General features: G+C 58.3%; 2 protein-coding genes across 4 annotated transcripts in view; one reads left to right on the top strand and one right to left on the bottom strand.

The window, feature by feature from the left end:
• Positions 1–438: 438 nt before the first annotated feature.
• LOC122364143 (translation initiation factor IF-2-like) lies at positions 439–13,250 on the top strand. Of its 3 annotated transcripts, none has more exons than XM_043334261.1 (10): positions 439–910; positions 4,697–5,171; positions 7,358–7,519; positions 8,755–8,878; positions 9,851–10,051; positions 10,399–10,935; positions 11,357–11,463; positions 11,721–11,865; positions 12,198–12,312; positions 12,579–13,250. In XM_043334261.1, the coding sequence occupies exons 1-9, from the start codon at positions 871–873 to the stop codon at positions 12,279–12,281; spliced, it is 1,875 nt and encodes a 624-aa protein (XP_043190196.1). In that variant the 5' UTR covers positions 439–870; the 3' UTR covers positions 12,282–12,312; positions 12,579–13,250. The 3 variants fall into 3 exon arrangements, with proteins under 3 accessions (XP_043190196.1, XP_043190195.1, XP_043190198.1); XM_043334260.1 differs by having other exon boundaries at positions 8,752–8,878; XM_043334263.1 differs by lacking the exon at positions 439–910 and adding an exon at positions 4,429–4,457 and having other exon boundaries at positions 8,752–8,878.
• Positions 13,251–17,877: 4,627 nt separating this feature from the next.
• The window catches only part of LOC122364135 (neurobeachin-like), a 141,784-nt gene continuing 140,912 nt past the window's right edge, over positions 17,878–18,749 (bottom strand). The window contains exon 51 of the mRNA XM_043334244.1: positions 17,878–18,711. Coding sequence (XP_043190179.1) covers positions 18,621–18,711 — 91 coding nt within the window. The 3' untranslated portion in view covers positions 17,878–18,620. The remainder of the gene's footprint in view (positions 18,712–18,749) is intronic.

Here is an 18,749-nt window from a genome sequence, read left to right as displayed (position 1 = left end):
GTGCTGAGAAAAAAAGCTTCTTGACCTATTCGCCGTTCTCACCAGAGCTGACAGAACCTGACTCAGTGGCTCACTCGAGGTCAGTAGTTTTGGAGCAGATAGTTACACTGCCATACGTCTCGCTACATTCCTTATCTAATGGGTTGAACTGTCTGCTCACCTGGTAACAACCCCACGGTCCGCGGCTCACAGTACAAACTCCTGAGCTCTTCCCGTCCTGTACCCCGTTCTGTGCTCCTCCAACCAGTACCAGCCTCTCCCTCCTCTGCATCTCGCTGCGGCCCGGCATCCCGCAGTGGTCCGTCTGACCGCTCCGTGACCGTTCCTGACGGCATGACCTGGCTACAGCGGCGTGCCGTCGGTGAGACTGGCGACCCGGCCCGGCCCGGCCCGGCCCGGCCCGCTCCAGGCCGGCACAGTCGGGCCGGCCGGGCGACGGCTCCAGTAGGCCGCCGCCGTCGCCGCCGCGAGCCACGGTAACGGTGCCTCTCTCCGCGGCGCGTCCGTCCCACTCGGCAGCGGCGGCGGCTGGTGAGCGGCTGGAGCTCGGTGTGCCGTTTGTGTGTTTGTGGTGCGGTGTTTGTGTTTGTTTTGAGGTAGGAGGAGTGATGAAGGGCTGAAGTAGTGCGCTGGAGACTCGGGAGAGGCTGCTGACTGCTGAGTGTTCTGGTGCCGGCGAAAGTACGGAAAGTATCGGAGCCCTGTCATCGCTTATCTGTTCTACTTCGGCAAAACTACGAAAAGTTCAGAAGCCTGAAGTCAACAGAAGCGCCTGTGATTTAGTTCATCAGCCTACAGAACTGTAGGCCAAGAAACTGACCTCCGCGTATTCATCTAACCCTACCGCGGACTCGGGTCAGAGCTCGAACCATGGAGGATCACGACGAGCCGGGAGTGATGATCACGACAGGTAAATAAACATCAGCACCCTCATCTATCTCTCAGCAGGCAGGACCGGACCGCGCTGGCTAGTAGGGCCATCATTTTCCCGGGCCCGGCCAGTGTTTTGTCGAAGTTTTTGCTGCTTGTAGAAAGGTACGGAGAGATGCTCGTTGAGATTTGGACTATGGACGCTGTTAGGCATTCCCATCGACCCTGCCTTCCATCTCAGATACTGAGGTGTTGATGGAATGCGTAGCCTCTTCAGCTTTTCATTGCATTAGTATTTTACACAATCGATAGCACTGTGCAAGAACAGGAGATGCATCGATGGCCGTTTCTCGCAGTGGATCTATGACATCCTTATTTATGGGCTATCGATTAAAAGTGACTTCATCAGCCCTGGCATCTCAAGATGCCAGATACCGGCCAACTCTCAAAGATAATCGAGATTGGTCCGAGAGGTCATGGCGACATATCCAAACATTACGCTCTCAGCTCTGAGCTACCGTTATCTTGACCGGTGGCTGGTAGGTATCTTTTTCAGTCCCTTACTTCAGGTTTTCCGACCTATCTCTTGCGTTGATCTGTGAAACATCAACATTACCTCATGATCTTTTCGAAATTTTCCATGGCCTTTCGCTCATGCTCACCGTCCCGTCGTCTTCGTCACGGGCGTAAAGCGGCGCGCCGTGACGCCGTCACGGCTGGCGCGCTCGGCCGTCACGCCGGCGGACCGTGACGGCGTGACGACACTGACGCGCTAGACGCGATGGCGGTGTCGGCGGCGTGGCGTGGCCCTGCGCCAGACATGGCCGGGCAGTCCCCGCCGTGATACCGGCCGGGTCATTGGTGACCGGTCACCGGTCATTGGTCACCGGTCATCAGTCACTGATCGCTGGTCACCAGTCACCCGTCACGGCCCACTGGGCACCATCGGTCATCGAACCCCGCTCCCCGTTTATCTGTCCATTTACTAAACGGGCAGCTTTTCGAAGGATGGTCGGCTGTGGGTCCCTACCGTATGATGTGTATTACTGGATCTTGCCTGGGTCATGTTGCTAAGATTTGGTTTGGTTGGATCTGGAGCTAATACGGCGGTCCTCATTTTGCTCGTTTGGAAGTGTGAATTTTAACCGTTTTAGCTAAATATTTACACTGCATGAATCTTAGCATGTCGCTTCAACCGTCATTACAATTGAACCACATCACAGAACAGCTTTGTGCCTGAAAGTTCAGCGTTTAGTTGTGCGGTTTTTAAATCTCAAACCTGAGCCAGTCGGCTATGACCTGGGCGGAACCGTGTGTGATCGGCACGGTCTTACCATCGTAATCGGTGACTACGCTTATAAACCCTCGAGTGACCACATTGGTGATCTGTAGTGACCGCATTGTTGGCCGCCCTGGCGACCGCATTGTTAACCACACTAGCTACCGCATTGGTGACCGCCCTGGTGACCGGTGTGGTGGCTGGTGTGGTGGCCGGTGTGGTGGCTGGTGCACCGGCTGGTGCACCGGCTGGTGCACCGGGCGGCACCTGTCGCATAGTGCCGGGTCAGACGGTCACACGGCCGGCCAGCCGGCGGTCGCCGGTCGGTGCGCAGTACCGGTCGGACGGCGAAGGGCCGGTCCCGACCGGACCCCCCGCGGCGCGGAGCGGGTGGAGTATGTCACTGTGGAGACCTCACAGGGGGCTGTCACCACCCTCCGCCCCGCCCCGCTCGAGACGGCGGCCCGCTCCGGACAGACTCACCATCACCGACTCAGGAGAGAGTGCGCGTCTGTCGGGAACAGTTATAGAAGTGCGTCTAGCTCATACATTATTCAGCGTGTGGGACTCGGAAATACAAGTTGGAATAAACAAACGCGACTTGTCAACAGTCTGCCCGACATCGTGAGGCTGCGCACCGTGTCTTCACATACACAGTCCCTAACTCAAGGACATCATCTACCATTGCCGTACTTTTACTTACAACGTAAACGACGAACACAAAAGGGCATTGTGTTGGTCTTTACAAGCACTTTTGAATGTTTTCCTGAGAAAGAAAACACCACTCATTTTACTGCAACTTCTCATTATACATTCTCACGGCTTTCAAGTACGGCTGGGGTCGCGCTGAGGTGTACAATTGTTCACAGAGTGTGTGTCCGGTGGGGTGCCTATTTGACATGCAGACCCTCTCCTCATTAGGACAGGAAGGGTGCCGCGGTGAGCCTTCTGCCGTGATGGCCGAGACAGGCGGGTGCCTCTCTCGATTTATCACAGTCATTACTAACCGTGACTGCGGGGGATACGACAGCCGCACAGAACTTAAACGCAGCTCAGGTGCATTGATGTTACTTCTGGATGGGCCTTACAAAGCCGTCTGAAATATGTATGTGCAAGAAAAATCATTTTTGAGCGATATATGTGAATTTGATGGACACAAGGCAGCCCATACATTTCACATGCATCGACAAATTATTAAAAAAGTGGTAACAGGTTTACAACCTATTTCACGAATGAATGTTTGAAAGTTTGAGTCCGCTATAATGCACGCCCAAGACTGAACACTCAATGAACCACGGTCCACTTGGAATGTCATGTATCGTTTCGATAGTCGACGGCGGCTTATTTATTAATTTTCATGTGAATTGGTGCCTTATACCGGCTAGCACCATGAAGTTATTGTGGATGGCTACTGGCATATCAGCCGTATGTGCTTGTTATACGGCTACTTTAATCGAATAACTCGCGGGTTCAACAACCAAAGCATCGTAAAACAATGTAGCATTACGTTACTGCAATCATCGACGCTATAGTTGAGAAATATTGGTGTCATCATCTCCAATCATTTTGTCGTTAAACAAATTGGCAACCGTGTAGGACATGTCTACAGGGCTATAAGCATCCTATTTCCGTCGACGTGCTGTGCGTGCCCATTGCCCATGAACGATGAATACGCATGACGTCGAACCTTCGTGATTGTTTTTATTAAAATTTACCGAGTTTCATATTTATTTCTGGCAGTCATTGCTCAGACTTTGGTAAGAAGTCGTGATGCATATGAATGAAGGCGAGGTGGTTTGAAACCTATTGATGTCAGTACTTCTTCAATTGAAAGCAACTCAAATGCCTATTGATTAAAAGTTGACTTTTCCCATCCTTGCGGGCCTTAGCCCAACATTGAGTGCGGCGACATGATGATGTCAATACAGCAGCACTATCAATGCTTTCTGTCACCGTTCCAATAACTGGCTTGACACCCACCTTCCCTCATATCGTTCTGAAATCGTTCGTGACGCACCCAACACACCTGACTCATTTAACACCTCCACATCCATTCTCCCTCCCACCATCCTATGACTCTGAGCTCGGCAGTTCTGAATTAAGCCCCTATAACCTCCGATACCATATCTCCTCCCTCCCCTCCCCCTCTCTCTCCATAGTCAGTACCTATCAGACCCGATATACCGTCCGTGTGTCTCATCTGAGCCCGATACCGGTATCAGAGGGCCGGCACGGTGGGTGGCGGCCGCGGCAGTGACGAGCCCGGCTCTTTGCGGAGTGTAGCCGGCCGCGGTGGACGTGCTGTGAGGTGGGGACGGTCTCTGAGAGGCAGTCGCGTCAGTGTGGGTCGTTTTAAATGGTGTTTTAAAAGGGTGATGGTTTGTGAGTTTCATCCAAGCTGAAAGCCTGGAAGTGAAGCTATCGTGATGTGTGGTCTTTATCGTGTGGCTGATTAGTCCTTGCTTGGCCCTTCCACTTTCGCTCGTGTTCCTTCTGACTTCAGTGTTGTCATTACTGACATGGAGTGTGACACCCTTTTCTCCTCAGGTGTGGAGGCTCTGTCCATCATAGCCAACAAGCAGAAGACCAAGACGTTCCTGGAGACGCGTATTCAGGCGGAGCTCCTCTCGGCGGCGGACAGCAGCTCCTGTACCAGCGGCGGCGGAGGCACCTGCGACACCAGCTCGTCGCCCAGTTCGCGGCACAGCTCACGGCGCAGCTCGGCGCACAGCTCGCCCGTCTGCTCCTCGCGCGCGGCCGCCCACGGCTCCCGCATGTCGGCTCCGGCCGCTCCGGGCGCCGGCTCCGACCCGGCGCCGGCCGGCTGGAGGCGCCGCTCCGTGGAGGGCGTCTCGCCCGAGACCCGGATCGCTCGGGAGATCCGCGAGCAGCGCAGCCGCGAGGAGGAGCTGCGCCGTGCGCGCGCCGCCGCCGGCCCGCTGAGCAGCCCGGCGCCGGCCGACGAGCCGCTCTCCGGATACGGCAGCGAGGAGAAGGATAGTCTCACCGAGGAGGGCGACAGGTGAGATGATCCGACCCCAGATCCGACCGGCGACCCAAACACCTTACAATTGCCACTGCCGATACTAAAGATAAGTTACCGAACAGCACTATAACTGTGCTGTACGGTTGCTACAGAAACTGCGTTAGTTACCGCGCGAATCGTTTCCCAAGTTTCGTCATTTGTTTCTCGTATCCCTGCGTGTGTCCATGTTTGTCTTCCTCTGAAGGAGAACAACATTGAAGGAGCACAACAGGCACATGCCGAGCTGTTTAACCACTGTCCCAGTCTCTCATAGGCAAGCTTCCTGGCTTCGGTCTCGGATGCCGCAGCTCTGTCAGAATTTGTCGCCACAACCCTAGCAATATGTGACGCTAGACTTCTGACGCACCGCCGTGCGAGCTGTATACACAGTGATGTCAGATCATCACGACGGTGATGTCAGAACCGACTCACACCAATCGACCTTGTGAGGCCGCGGGAGGCAGCTTCTGCCGCCGCTGAGCCGAGAGGGCGCCGCGTGCTCTGGGGCCACCTCGTAAAACGGGCCACGTCGCCACCAAAACATGGGAACCGGCCGGCGGTTTAACTGTCTGAGACGAGCGAGAACGTCTAATGAGTAGCAGCAGATGGTCTATCCAGTCGCTGTAGGCGTATTGGTGGGAAACTGACATGTGTTGGAGCCGTCTCGGCCGGGTACTCCGTCAGGTTTCTATAGAGGCGATCATGCAAACGTGAGGCAGATATCAGATGGCCACGAGCTTATCAAGCATCTGTTGTCGGTTTTCCGTTTGATTGATAAGCCATGTTCATAAAGTATAGGTGAACTCATTATAAGCAGAAACTCTATATCTGTTTGACATGTAGAGAACATTGATTACACTATCGATTTGGCGACAGAAGGGGTGGGCACAGTCACGCTACGTTTGGCTCGGTCAAAGGTTGATAGCGTCTGTAGGGCTCTTCACAATCAAGGACAGTCATGCTGTTGTAGTACTTAAACCCGTATCTGCCTTTTAAACATTCGCTCTATCAGCTATGAGCCTTTGAAGTGTCCTTAACTGATAAACTGAATCCTTCCATTGCTAGCGTATAAAGTTGAGCTGGGCCTTTTCTGTGACCCCTGCTGTCGATTCTGATAGTCGGACTAAGTGAGGTTGTACGTTCAGTTATTGTATCCCAGTCTAAATTCGTCGTATATCTACCCCTAGCTGACTGTCCTCAATACACTGCATCGTTCAAATAAACACGATGCATGCTTTGAAAGCCGGTCAAAGTTTGCACTCCGAGTGGCGGCCGCCGCTCGGCCCGGCGTTGGCCAAACAAGTCCAATGTAGTCGGCTGCCCCGTTCATTTGTCACCGCCCCTCCCTCTCCCCATCCGGCCCCTCTGCTTGCTTTGGTAGGCTCGTTGCAGGGTTTCAAGTACAGGGCCCCCCGCGGTGTCGTCAGTCATGCGGAGTGCACCCCGAGGCCCGATCTGGTCTATATATAGGGCTGGTCTCCCCACCGGGGCGCGGAGATCTCCCCGGGGTGCCACATGGAGCTGACCTCTGAACTGAGCCGTGACCTGACCTGTGACCTGAGTTCTGACCTGACCTGTGACCCGTCCTCTACCTGTCCTCTCAACTGACCTCGGAACTGACCTCTTTTGACCCGACCTGTCCTCAACCTGACCTCTCAAGTGGCCGCTGACCTACCATCAGACCTGATATTTGACGTGACTCTTTGATCTTACTTTGATCAATGCCACTGTCCTTTGACCTTTTACCTGACAAATCCTCTCATCTTTGACTTGCCGCTGCTTAAATCATTCCCTGTCGCTGACCCTAACTGTGTCTGTCATCATCCCGCTCTGACCTTCGGTCTATGCTGATCACCTCCGACTGGACCGCTGTACCTGAGGGGTGTTCACGGGCACCGCACACTGCTGCGTGCGGTGTGTGCGGTGCGTCCAGCAGGCGTGGGGGTAGGGGATGGGTAGGCGGCTCTGACGTCACGGCTGCGTGCGGTGGACGGTCCGCTGTGGCCAGTCCCGACCGGCCACAGCGATCGCTGTGTGCGGTGACGGAAGGCTGACGTAGGGACGCAGTGGGCGGAGCTTCGAGGCTGTGTGCGGTCCGACCGCACACAGGGCCCGTGAACAGCCCTCTGATCTGTGTCTCGGACCCGCTGTGTCAGTCTCTAACCCGTCCTGTCCGCCGCCAGTCCGTCTCGCGGCCGCCCCCTGAGCCGCTCTCAGGAGAGCCTCAGCTCCGGTCACAGCTCGGGCCTGGGCTCGGAGCACGCCGCCGAGCTGGCCGCCCGCCGCCGGGTCACCGTCCGGCCCTTCGAGGAGCACGGCGATGAGGAGCACTGGTCGTTCGCCAGGTGAGACGCGGGGCTGGAGGGGGGGGAAGCGAGTGACTTGTAGTCCTTCGTTAGGTGAGGGTCGGTCCGTGGGGGAGGGGGGGGGGTGCTCCTTTGTTAGGTGAGGCCTTGTTTCCGGTAGGAAGGGTGAGGGGTGGGGAGGGGCGAGGTGTACTGATAAGGGAACAGCTGGCAGTTTTTCGTCACACAGGTGGGAGTGGATCAAATGAGAGATCAGGGAAAAGATATGACGCATTCCTGCCGTGTCCGATTTTCGATTTGCTGCCTTTACTTTTGTCAGTCGTGTTCTACGGGCTAACGCTCTTAATGACGTCTTGAAGAAAGCAATCGAGTGTCGATCCATCATGCACAAAAACGGAGATGCTTAATTATATGATTTTAAGTGCTAAATAATGCTATCCATCGCGGCACTTAGCCGCTCGCCACTATCCCATGCAATTTCACCACCTTTCTCACGATTATTTCACGGCGCGCAATTAAGCGCACTTAGCGAGACGTGTGTCTGGTCGGTTCGCTATCTCGGAACCACTGCCGTCGCACTCATACCGGGGGTTCGTGGCCGGTCACCAGTCGCTGCATTGTTCACACAGTGGGCTGCTGTAAAGTTAGATGACTTGGCAGTCCCGAGCTCTTCAGGTGAACTTGGATGTTCTTTGTAAGCGATAAGTTGCGTGCGATCACTGCACTGGGAGGATAATGATACGTTCAAACATTCCCTCGCACTTTTGCTGTCTGTTTGCATCTTTTATCATATATCACTTTGTCATCCAGTTTATGTGCCCTATGGGTTAGCCTGGTCTTCTGAATGAGCCACAGAGTCGGGGAGAGGCTACAACCGACGACCGCCGGAGTCACTGCACTGCACGAACATCCACCCGCCTGCCCTTCCACCTCTCTATGTTTATCATCCACACCACCCGCCCCTGAATGGATGGACCCCGGTGTCGGCTACAAGGCGCCAGGCGACTCAATGGATTGTGTTTACTGACCGGTTGGCGTGTCATCCGCTGCATAGTCGCGGCCTGGCCAGTGGTCGACAGGCACATCCTTTCAGTGCACTGTGTTTATTTCTCGGCGTTGAATACCGAACGGGGTTAGGCGAAAGCTACAGTGTGCAATCTGTGCATGTCATTCGTGACAGTAATGTGGGAAAATTTCTGACTTGTTCCTGTCACGTTTGGGGGTTTCCCTTCCGTCACCTGACCTGACCTGACGTCGTGTTTCTGACCCAGCAGGTCGACGGAGACACCGATCGAGCGTGAAATCCGCCTGGCCAAGGAGAGGGAGGAAGAGACCAGGAGAGAGCAGGCTCTGCGAGCGGCCAAACCGACCAAAGAGACCAGCTCCCGCACTCATGAGGTGAGGTCTGCGAAAACTCGCGTGTTGTTCAACACCGCCAAAGTGCCGATCACGGCTTCATAGGCACATTCTCTTTATTTCACATACCTCCGGAGGCTGCCTTGGCAGAGAGATAATGCATCTGATGCGCATTCAAGCGGGTAACGTGGTACATTAAATGTGAACGGTGAGTTGTACAGTCAGGTGATTGTGCAAGGCGTCGTGACCACAATTCGACACCGGCATGCGAACGGCCAATCGGAAGCGTGCCGAATCATTGGCGCCGCTCGTTTTTGCCACACGTTATCAACCTTATCAGATAGTGACGCGACACGGAATGACCTCAAGGAGCTAGTGAAGCTACCAAGAAGCCACCGCCCTCTTGCTATTATCAGAAACGAAATTCAACACCAAGTAGATCCAAATCTCCTTACATGACGTACTAAAATCCGGTGCTAGATATGATTTATTAGACGGAACTCACAAACACCACACGGCCATTGCCGTCACCAGTCGGCGGCTCGTATCAAAATAGACAGTCCATCTGCACTGGTATCGGTTTCAGAGGTCGGACAGTCGACACAGCCTGTATCCGTGTCTGATAAACAGCGTGTGACACACAGCACGCCGCCGGACCGTCCCACCTCTGCCCGCCGTCCCCGGCTCTGACCTTCGCTCGATCGTCGTGGCGGGTCATCATTGTCACACTGTGTTCCGCCCCCGGTAGAGCCGTCTTGTTCCGCCTCAGCGGAATAGCATCACTCCGCCCCAGTAATGTGGCGGAAGTGTCAACGCGGTGTCTTTTATATCAACATCTAAGTTGCAGGCTTTGTTTGTCGTCTTTCTTTCACCTCCCTCCCTTCTATTCAGTCCGTCCTTACATACGCCCATTCCAGCCTCGCCCACAGCACCGTGTCGCAGTATTGCCGGTCGTTTATTTAATTCCCTCCTCCTCCCCCACCCGTCTGACTTTCGTCTATCTACCACCCACAGTCGGGCCAGCCTCCCTCGGTGAGCACTGCGGGCACGAGCCGCCGTCCGGCGCCCTCGCCTTCTGACGACCACCGGCAGGCGGCGCTGAGACTGGCCACCGGCCGCGTCCAGCATGAGATTGAGGAGGCCACCCGGCGCGAGCTCGAGCTCCGTGGAGAGGGACACCTCATCACCACCAGCGAGGAGACCGTCGATGAAAAGGTTCGCGGTTTGGTGCGCCAGCGCGAGGACTGCCTGTTTGGCGAGGTTAAACGCCTGTGTAATGATGCAACTCTTAGTTGTTGACAGGGCAACAATGGCTCGAGTTTTGTCGACGTTTTATGGGTTTCATGCCACTTTGAAATAGTGTCAAGCGATTCTATTTTGTGATAAAAACAGTTCAATTTATATGTTTCCTGTCATTTTATCGCGATGCCGATTAAAGGGAGCTTATGCTTCAATGCTAGATGCTTATCAAACCGATTCAGACGGGCATTGTCCAATGTATTTCATCCCTGGTTTGTTCTCGATAGAGACCGTCTTTGATTTGGCCTTCTCTCCGTCCGCAGGTCACCCGTCTCGGCGACATGACCGAGCTGTCCAGACAGGTGCGCCAGCAGTGGAACGACCCCGACCCGCGGCCCACTCCGCCCGCCGCCCGGCCCGCTCTCCGGCCCGGCAAACGCCCCGCCAACCCGCGACCGGTCACTGCGCCTGTGGCCACCCCGATCACCGCCCCAGCCCCCGCGGCCGCCCCCGCCCTGAGCACCTTCCGCCCCGCCTCTACCGGCCCCGCCGCCGCCCCCGCCATGAGCACATTCCGCCCCGCCTCCACCGGCTCCGGGCGCGGTCTGATGGCCAAGTTCATCTCCTCTCGCGGTCGTCTGCGGTCGGCCGGCGCGTTCGCCGCTCCGGCGCCGCAGTCGCCGCAGTCGCCGGTGGCCCGCGCCGCGCCCGACAGTCCTGTGGAGCCGCGCCGCGCCGGTGCCGTGGCGGTCGGTGGCGCCGTGCGCCGTGGCCCGCGGTCGGGGCAGGCGCCTGTGCAGCGCCGCCTCCAGACCAGCTGGTCACTGGACAACCCGGCCGTCTCGTCCGGAACGCACGGAGTGAGTACTGCTGAACTGAGGAAGGACGGGCCCTGTGGAAGGGCTTGGGAAGGTCTCGGAGTTCAGCGAGTCAGGAGGGAGGGTTGTGGTGTGACTTTGGGAGCTCGTTACAATTGGCTTGTCTGATGAGAGTTACGGACATTCGGGCCTGTCTCGTTTTTTCTGATTGTTTATTTTTGTGACTAATATCAGACACAAGTGTTTACAAATACCTATGCCGTAATGATCTCAAGACAGACTGCTTCTGTGAAGGACTTTGACCCATGTCTGACGCTTTGTCGTGGCACCGCGGCATGATTCACATACTCTTATCTTCTGATACCACACCCAGTCCCCACATCACCGCCATGACCTATCCCGATGACGTGAGACATTTACCAGCGCCATGAAGCCCCTACTGACGTGCCCCCTCCCCCCTTAGGCGGAACGGCGGGCTTCCAGTGGCGTGGTCGGCCGGCGCCTGCTCACCGCCGAGGAGAAGATCCAGCTCGAGCTGAAGGTCATGAAGGAACGCGAGGAGGAACTGCGGTACGTACGGCTTACTGTGGGAAACGTTTTAGTTTAGTTTTGTTGTTCGCTTACCCATAGATATCCACTTTAGGGTGTTAATATGTATCGGTTAGAGATTGTAATGATTTGGCGAAAACATTCAGCATAAGCGGCTCCCAATTTCACGGTCTATTTGAATGCCCACTCCTAATCTTGCTCGCTCACCCAAACTTTAGTCGTTCCTCGGTGCGCTACGAGCGGGCCACCGTGTGACCCCTCCCGCCGCGCCCATACAGCCGGGAGCGGAGCTGGGCGCTGGCGCGGTCCCAGCCGGACCTGCTGGCCGCCCTGGGCGACTCGGAGGCAGAGGAGGAGGACGTGCCACCGCCGGCGCCGCTCTCCAGAACCATGTCCAACCCCAACCTGCTGGACGACGAGCAGGTTAGTATGTGGGGGGTAGACGGACCGGCGGGTGGGGCGGGTAGATATTTTAGGATTAGTCGCTTAAGGATTTGACTCGGAGGTGAGTTAGGGTAGTGTTTAATGAAGCGTCACGGCCTATTTTGCGATCTATTTTGTGTGTGTCAAAAATGTTCAGTTACGGAAGTGGTGTACGTAGAGTACAGTGTTACTCACGCCTCCCAAAAGAGTCTCGGCTATCATCACCCGGCGCTGAATGTTCTCACTGGCCCACTGACAGCTCACACCAACTCTTGACTGTTCCCTCGGTCTCACTGAGAGCTCTCACTGACTCAGTTCCCTCGACCCGTCAGCTGCCGGGCAGCATGTCCACCGGGAGGCGGCGCAGCGGGCTAATCGACCAGTGGGAGAGCAGGATACAGGGAACCAAGACGTGAGGCACCGGCCGCCGACGGATGCACCGCGCAGGTACGGCAGGAGACTGCTGGATTAATGACAGAATATCTCACCCTGATGAGGATTGTGAGGATAGTAATCGTCCATTTCGAGTCATAACAACTGATGTTATATTGCACTCTGCTATGTATTTTGTGAATGCAGTGGCTTGCGTGTGTTGTTGACAAGCATGGTATCCTTTTAAGATTTTGATTAACGAAGAAGAGTTAGCTTTCGTAGTCAGATGATCGTCGGTCCGTCAAAGATGCTGAGATGTGTTTTTTTCCCATGACCGGCAGGAACGCGAGACAGGGGACTGGAACTGCGACGAACAGCGGAGCCTGGTGCTGACTGCTGCTGGTGCTGACTAACTAGTGCTGGTGCCGGAGATTTAGCGGCCGCCTTGAACTGAAAACATTACCGATGACAGGGCAGGGCCCGACAGTGACCAATGCCAGACCGCATAGGTGACAGTCTAGCGGACTCCGTGTCACCGAATCGAATGGCCATCCATAGATAACCGGCGCCTCCGCATAATCCCGGTGGAAATACCAAGTGATGTATTCTATAAAACACTGCTTATTTCTCATCGGTGATGTAGCTTTTGTTGATTCTGTTTCCGCGGCCGGCGGCTGGAGCGTCCGCTGGGTTTCGGCCGGGCGGGCTGACTGGACCGTCACGGCCTGTCGCTGGGGTAATGCAGAACATGTGATAGTCGCCAGTGAGGAGGAACGTCGCCGGGGGGCGGGTGGGTCGAGTGAGCTCAATGCGGCCGGCGGGCCAGGGCTCGGGCCGACGCGGAGTATATCTGTGTAGCTTTAGACGCCGCGCTAGCCCTGTGTTACTCTAACAGAGCTGGGAGGGTGCGGCACACTGCCGCGGCTCGAGCACGAGTTACGAGTGGGTGATGAGTGACAGCGAGTGAGGAGTGACTGTACTGGTCCCGTCCGTTGAATATATTCAATACGATATACCCCTTAAGAACTGTTTGAAACGTGTAACCGTTGCAGGTTGGATGCGAACCCGGAACCTTCGGGATGACGATAAAACTCGGCAGATATCACCGCTAGGCCAACTGTCAATGAATTTGGACGCGTTCCCAGCCGCATTGCACTGCCCACCTCTGGATAACCGCATTCGCCGGCACTTTCGACCCTCCTACATCGTCCCAGCCCTAGACTACCCCTTCTTCAACACCACAAACCGCCCGCTCGACACCACCACCGACCACTGAACGGGCCTCCTGGAGGAGCCCGCCTTCAGACGCCTGGCGTCACGGTGGGAGGTGTGGGCCGTCAGGCCCGCCGCGCCCGGTCTGCAGCCGGAACGCGGTCACCAAACGGGCTCCAACCGTGCCCTCTCCGAGAGGGACCTGGCAGCGGCCTCCCGCCGCGCCACCTGTTGCTTCGCACCTCTTCCAGACAGCGCTACCTACCAGATCGACCTCATCGCCCAGGGCAGCGTATGCCACCAGCGGGTCCGGAGTCGCGCGCCGGCGCGACCCGGCCCGCTAGATGATTAGTCAGCGGGCCGCGCCCGCCCCCGATACCGCCGACGGGGGCGGCGCGCCACACGGGAGGCGCCCGGCCGGCCGGAGACGAGCCAAGAATCGCCGATATCGTCGCAACCGTCGGACGAGAAGCCACATGATCGTAGTATCATGGAACGCGGAGGGACTCCGGTCGAAGATCACCGAGCTCCAACGCTGGCTTCCCACGGTCAGAGCAGACGTGCTGGCGGTGCAGGAGGGTCAGTTTCCGAAGGCCGTGCCAAGGCTCTCAGGGTTTCAGCCACCCGTTGTGGTGCGGAGAGCGCGAGGGCGAAGAGCGGACATGGAGGTGGTGAAGGGGGGCGACGTGGCCATCTACGTGCGAGCTGGCCTGGCCTTCACCCCCGTCATCGACAACCTTCTGGCCGCTACCGACGACTCCACAGAGCTGTGTGGGGTACGCATCCTGGGACCCACCCCGACTCGTATCTTGAACATCTACCGACCGCCAATCAGAGCGACGAACGATGACCGGGAGGACAACTTCGACCCGGACCTCCTGCCCAGTGACGACGAAACACTCATCGTCGGTGACCTGAATGCCCACCACCCCTCCTGGGACTCGGGCTGCGAAGCTGCAGACCGGGTCGGAACGCGAATCGCGGACTGGCTCGAGAGGATCGACTGGGCGCCACTCAACAGCGGCGACCCGACCTTCGCCAGTTACCGCTCCGGAGGTCAGTCCGCGCCCGACCTGGCGGTGTGTGGATCGGCCCTGGCCCGAAGGAGCAGGTGGTGGATCGGTCCGGACCTCGGGAGCGATCACCTGCCGATGGTGGTGGAGATGCGCGGAATTCGAGAGCAACCCCGCAGGATCCGCAAGGCGAGGATGGCTTACGACAAGGCCGACTGGGTTGCGTTCCGCGACACCTGTGAGGCGGCCCTCCTTGAGGCCGGGACTCCGGGAGAGTCGGCGCAGCTCCAGAGCGACCGGTTTTCGACGGCCCTACGTCAGGCGGGCGTGCGGCATATCCCCTGCGGGGCCCGCGCGGACCCCAAACCGTGGGCACTCGACCCCGAGCTGAGGGAGGCCGTAGCGGAGCGCCGGGAGGCCCGACGCCTGCTGCAGCCTGGGAACGAGCGGTCCAGGACCAGGTGGACGGAGGCGAAACAGAGGGCGGCGGAGGTGGAGAGGAGAGTGTCCCGTGATCGCTTCCGTCAATTCGTCTCTGAGACGCTGAACCGACCAGCCAGTCTGGGGAGAGTTTCAAAACTCCTAAAGAAGTGGGACAAGTCAACGGATGAGGAACAGCGAGATGGCCAGGCAATGGAGGACGGCGGCCGACTGCTTGTCACCGACCGCGCCAAGGCGGATGCTTTTGCCAGGACGTACGCCCATGTGTCCCGGCAGATCCGAGCAACGAAGATAGACCGAGAGGTCAAGAAGAAGTTGCAAGAACCCGCCCTCAAGCGCTGTGCGGAATGTCAAGGAGACAGAGAGGCCGGGCGCTGCTGTGGGCCCTTCACCCCTGAAGAACTCGCTCAACACATCCGAGAAACCAAGCTGAAGAAAGCCCCTGGCCCGGACGGGATCTCAAACGAGATGCTGCGGCACCTCGGTCCTGTCGCGCGTGACGCCCTGCTACGTCTCATCAACACCTCGTGGGCGACAGCAGAAGTCCCAAGAGAATGGCGCGCGGCGACAGTGATTCCCATCCCCAAGGCCGGGAAAGACAAAAGGCTCCTCAGCAGCTACCGTCCCATTGCCCTGACGAGCCACGTCGGGAAGCTGGCAGAGCGACTGATCCTAGCCCGGCTCACCTACCTCAGCGAGAGCAGGGGCATGGTGCCGCCGGAGCAGGTGGGCTTCAGAGCTCACCGCTCTGTGGAGGACAGCATCGGCCGCCTCGTGCAGGAGGTACAAGATGGGTGGCAGCTCCCCCGACCGAGACACCAGAACCATCAAGACGGCGCCACAGCGCAGAAGTACGTCCTCCTCGCGTTCGATTTTGCGAGGGCGTACGACAAAGTCGACCACCGCCTCCTCAGACTGCGGTTGCTGGAACTGGGCCTCCCGGCTTGCATGGTGAACTGGGTGTGGCAGTGGCTCAGAGATCGTCGAGTCAAGGTAGAGGTGAACGGGGTGCTCAGCGGGGAGAGAGTGTTTAGAGCGGGCCTGCCCCAGGGCAGTGTGCTCTCGCCGTCCCTGTTTTTGTTATGGGCGGCGACACTCGTGCAAGATCTCCGCGACATCCCCGGTGTCTCACCGTATATGTACGCGGACGACACCGCAGCACTGTGCGCCGGGAACTCCATCCAGATAGCCAAGGACAGGGCCCAGAGGGCTGCAGACGCCCTTCTCGCCTGGGCAAAGAAGTCGAAGATGGTCGTTGCAGCTGAGAAGACCCAGATGCTGGTGTTGTCACAGTGGCACCGCGACGCAGTCGACTGCCAGATTAAGATGGCGGGGAAGACAGTGTCAGCCACGGACTCCATCAGCCTACTCGGCGTGCAGTTAGACCGTCTGCTCCACTTCGGCCCCCACTGCCATAAGCTGAGGAAGAAGGTCCGCCCACGCATCGCGCAGCTGCGTCAGCTGTCCGGACGCTCCTGGGGCCTCGAGGAGGACCTGCTCCGGACAGTAGCCAGCGGCTATGTCCGAGGAGCCCTGGAGCATGCCGCAGCAGCCTGGCTTCCTGCCACGCCGCCCTCCCACGTGGAACTTCTGGAGAGGGAAATGAGAGCAGCGGCGAGAGTCGTCACGGGGTGCACTCGCAGCACTCCGTCGGACGCGCTCATGGCGGAAGCGGGCCTTCTCCCGGTATCGGTGAGGAGAAGGACACTGGCTGCGCGTTTCCTGGCCAAGGCGACTGCGCTCCCCCCGGAGGAGCCGCTCCATCGAGTAGCCGCGTCGGACGCCCCGGCCCGTCTAAGATCCGTGACGGGCTGGAGAACCCTGGGACGAGAGATGTGGGAGGCGGCCGGTGTCGGCCCCCCTATCGACCCAGTATCGCAGGCGAGCGTCCCCCCGTGGGAAGTGAAGAGCGGGGTCACCATCAGCCTGGACGTGGGACCACTACCACTGAATGCGACTTCCACACAGAAGAGAGACGCGGCGACCTGTCACCTAGGTAGTCTGCCACAGTGCGCGACTTGGGTTTGGTCCGACGGCTCGGTGGAGGGAGGCATCACAAACGGCGGCGCTGGCGTTTTCATCGAGGACCCGGACGGCCAGCAGCACCTACTCACGGTGCCGGCGGGGAACGTCTGCTCCAGCTACCGTGCTGAAATGGTAGCCCTCAGAGAAGCGCTGAAGTTCCTGCTGGACCGACAAACCCTCCCTCCTGAGCCGATCGTGATATGCACGGACTCCCAGTCAGCTCTGGCGACACTCCGGGGTGGCCCCTCTACCCAAACAACCCTCATAGGAGGAGAAATCTGGGCGGCGCTTCAACAGCTGGCGGCCCGCGGCAGGCGTACCTACCTACAGTGGGTACCTTCCCACTGCGGCCTGCCCGGGAACGAGAGAGCGGACGAGCTGGCGAAGCAAGCCTCAGCACTGGACCAAGAGGAAGTCCCCGTCGACGCCATGACGGTGTACCGCGCGGTGGCAAGGACGGCGCGGGACCAGTGGGTCAGCGACTGGCCGCGCGGATGGTACCGCAGCCTCATGGGAGCGAAGCTGCCGGGACCAGTCAGACACCTGGATCGAGCAGAGGCGGTGGATGTGCACCAGTTGCGAGCGGGGCACTGGTCAGGCTCCGCCCAGTACCTCCACCGAATCGGCCGGAACCCGTCGCGACACTGCCCGCAGTGCGAAGACGTGGACTGCCAGGGTGCCCGTTGCCCCCTGTGCAGAGAGACGGCGGATACTCCGTACCACGTCCTGGTCGAGTGCCCGGCCCTGATGGGCGCCAGGCTGCGACTCACCGGGACAATCAGACCCAACAGGGAAGAGGTGCGGAGCGACGGAGTTGTCGCGGCCCTGGCGGCCGCTTTCAGGACCCTGCAGAGCCGTCAGGCTACAGTCGACTGAGGTCGACCTGGAGGGAACAAACAACAACAACAACAACCACTGAACGGACAGCACCAGAGGACACAGTCGGCATCAGCTCAGCCGTATATTCAGTGCTCGGGGCGTGTCACAGAGTATACAGTGGGCGCCGCCTGCCCGCCACAGGCCAGCCGCAGGCACACAACAGCCGCCGACAGCGCATAAATGAACCCGCCACCATGCACCCGCCGGCCGGGCCGCGCAGTCGCAATCGATCAAAATCACTAATTAAATTAAAACAACAACAACACGGGCGCTGACCCCTCGGCGGGTAAACGGCGCCAGCCGGGCGCGCGCGCGCACGACACGCCCCAGCGCCGCCGGCCGCGCCGCCTCTTGCATATCCTGTATTGAGCATCTCCGTCTCGCAGTCCTGGGGCCGGTCTGTCCGCGCACGCACACACGGGGCGGTGCGTGGCCGGCCGGCAAGCATCGCTGGATGGACTGGGCTGGGCACACGCCCGGCGCGGACGCGGGCGCGCGCCGGGCTTGGACGGCACTGGGCGGCGGCGGCAGCGGCGCGACACGCGCCACACCGCCCGCCAAAAAAGCTCGCACTATCAAAACCGGGAGGGGCAGCCGCGTCGGCCCCGCGCGCTAGCTGCCAGCGGCGACGGCTGTGACTAGTTCGTTAAGAATATGGCCGGGCCGGGGCGGGGCGGGCGGAGCGCGCGAGTCACATCACAGAGGGCGCCCTCCCTCCCGCCCCGACTGGAATGCTCGCTCTCCCTCTTTCTCACGCTTTCACGTACGACGTAACACTCACTCGCTCACGGACTAAAAGACAGCACGAGACGCTCAGTATCGCTGCTGAAACTCGTGGTGCCACCGGTTGAAGTCGATGTGGAATAAAACTATGGAGCCCGTCGCCAGGCCAGCCATCAGAAACCTGCCAACAGAAAGCAACGGTCAGACTCATATAAAACG

This window comes from Amphibalanus amphitrite, unplaced genomic scaffold (genome assembly GCF_019059575.1).
Source record: "Amphibalanus amphitrite isolate SeventyFive unplaced genomic scaffold, NRLGWU_Aamphi_draft 000658F_arrow, whole genome shotgun sequence".
NCBI lineage: Eukaryota > Metazoa > Arthropoda > Thecostraca > Balanomorpha > Balanidae > Amphibalanus > Amphibalanus amphitrite.
This window is presented reverse-complemented; position numbering and strand designations above follow the sequence as displayed.

Excerpts from the sequence above, each read along its gene's own strand:
- LOC122364143 (XM_043334260.1), top strand. The coding sequence starts at position 871 with ATGGAGGATCACGACGAGCCGGGAGTGATGATCACGACAG. Across the intron at positions 8,879-9,850 it reads CCAGCTCCCGCACTCATGAG|TCGGGCCAGCCTCCCTCGGT; the intron begins GTGAGGTCTGCG and ends TACCACCCACAG. Across the intron at positions 11,464-11,720 it reads GAACGCGAGGAGGAACTGCG|CCGGGAGCGGAGCTGGGCGC; the intron begins GTACGTACGGCT and ends GCGCCCATACAG.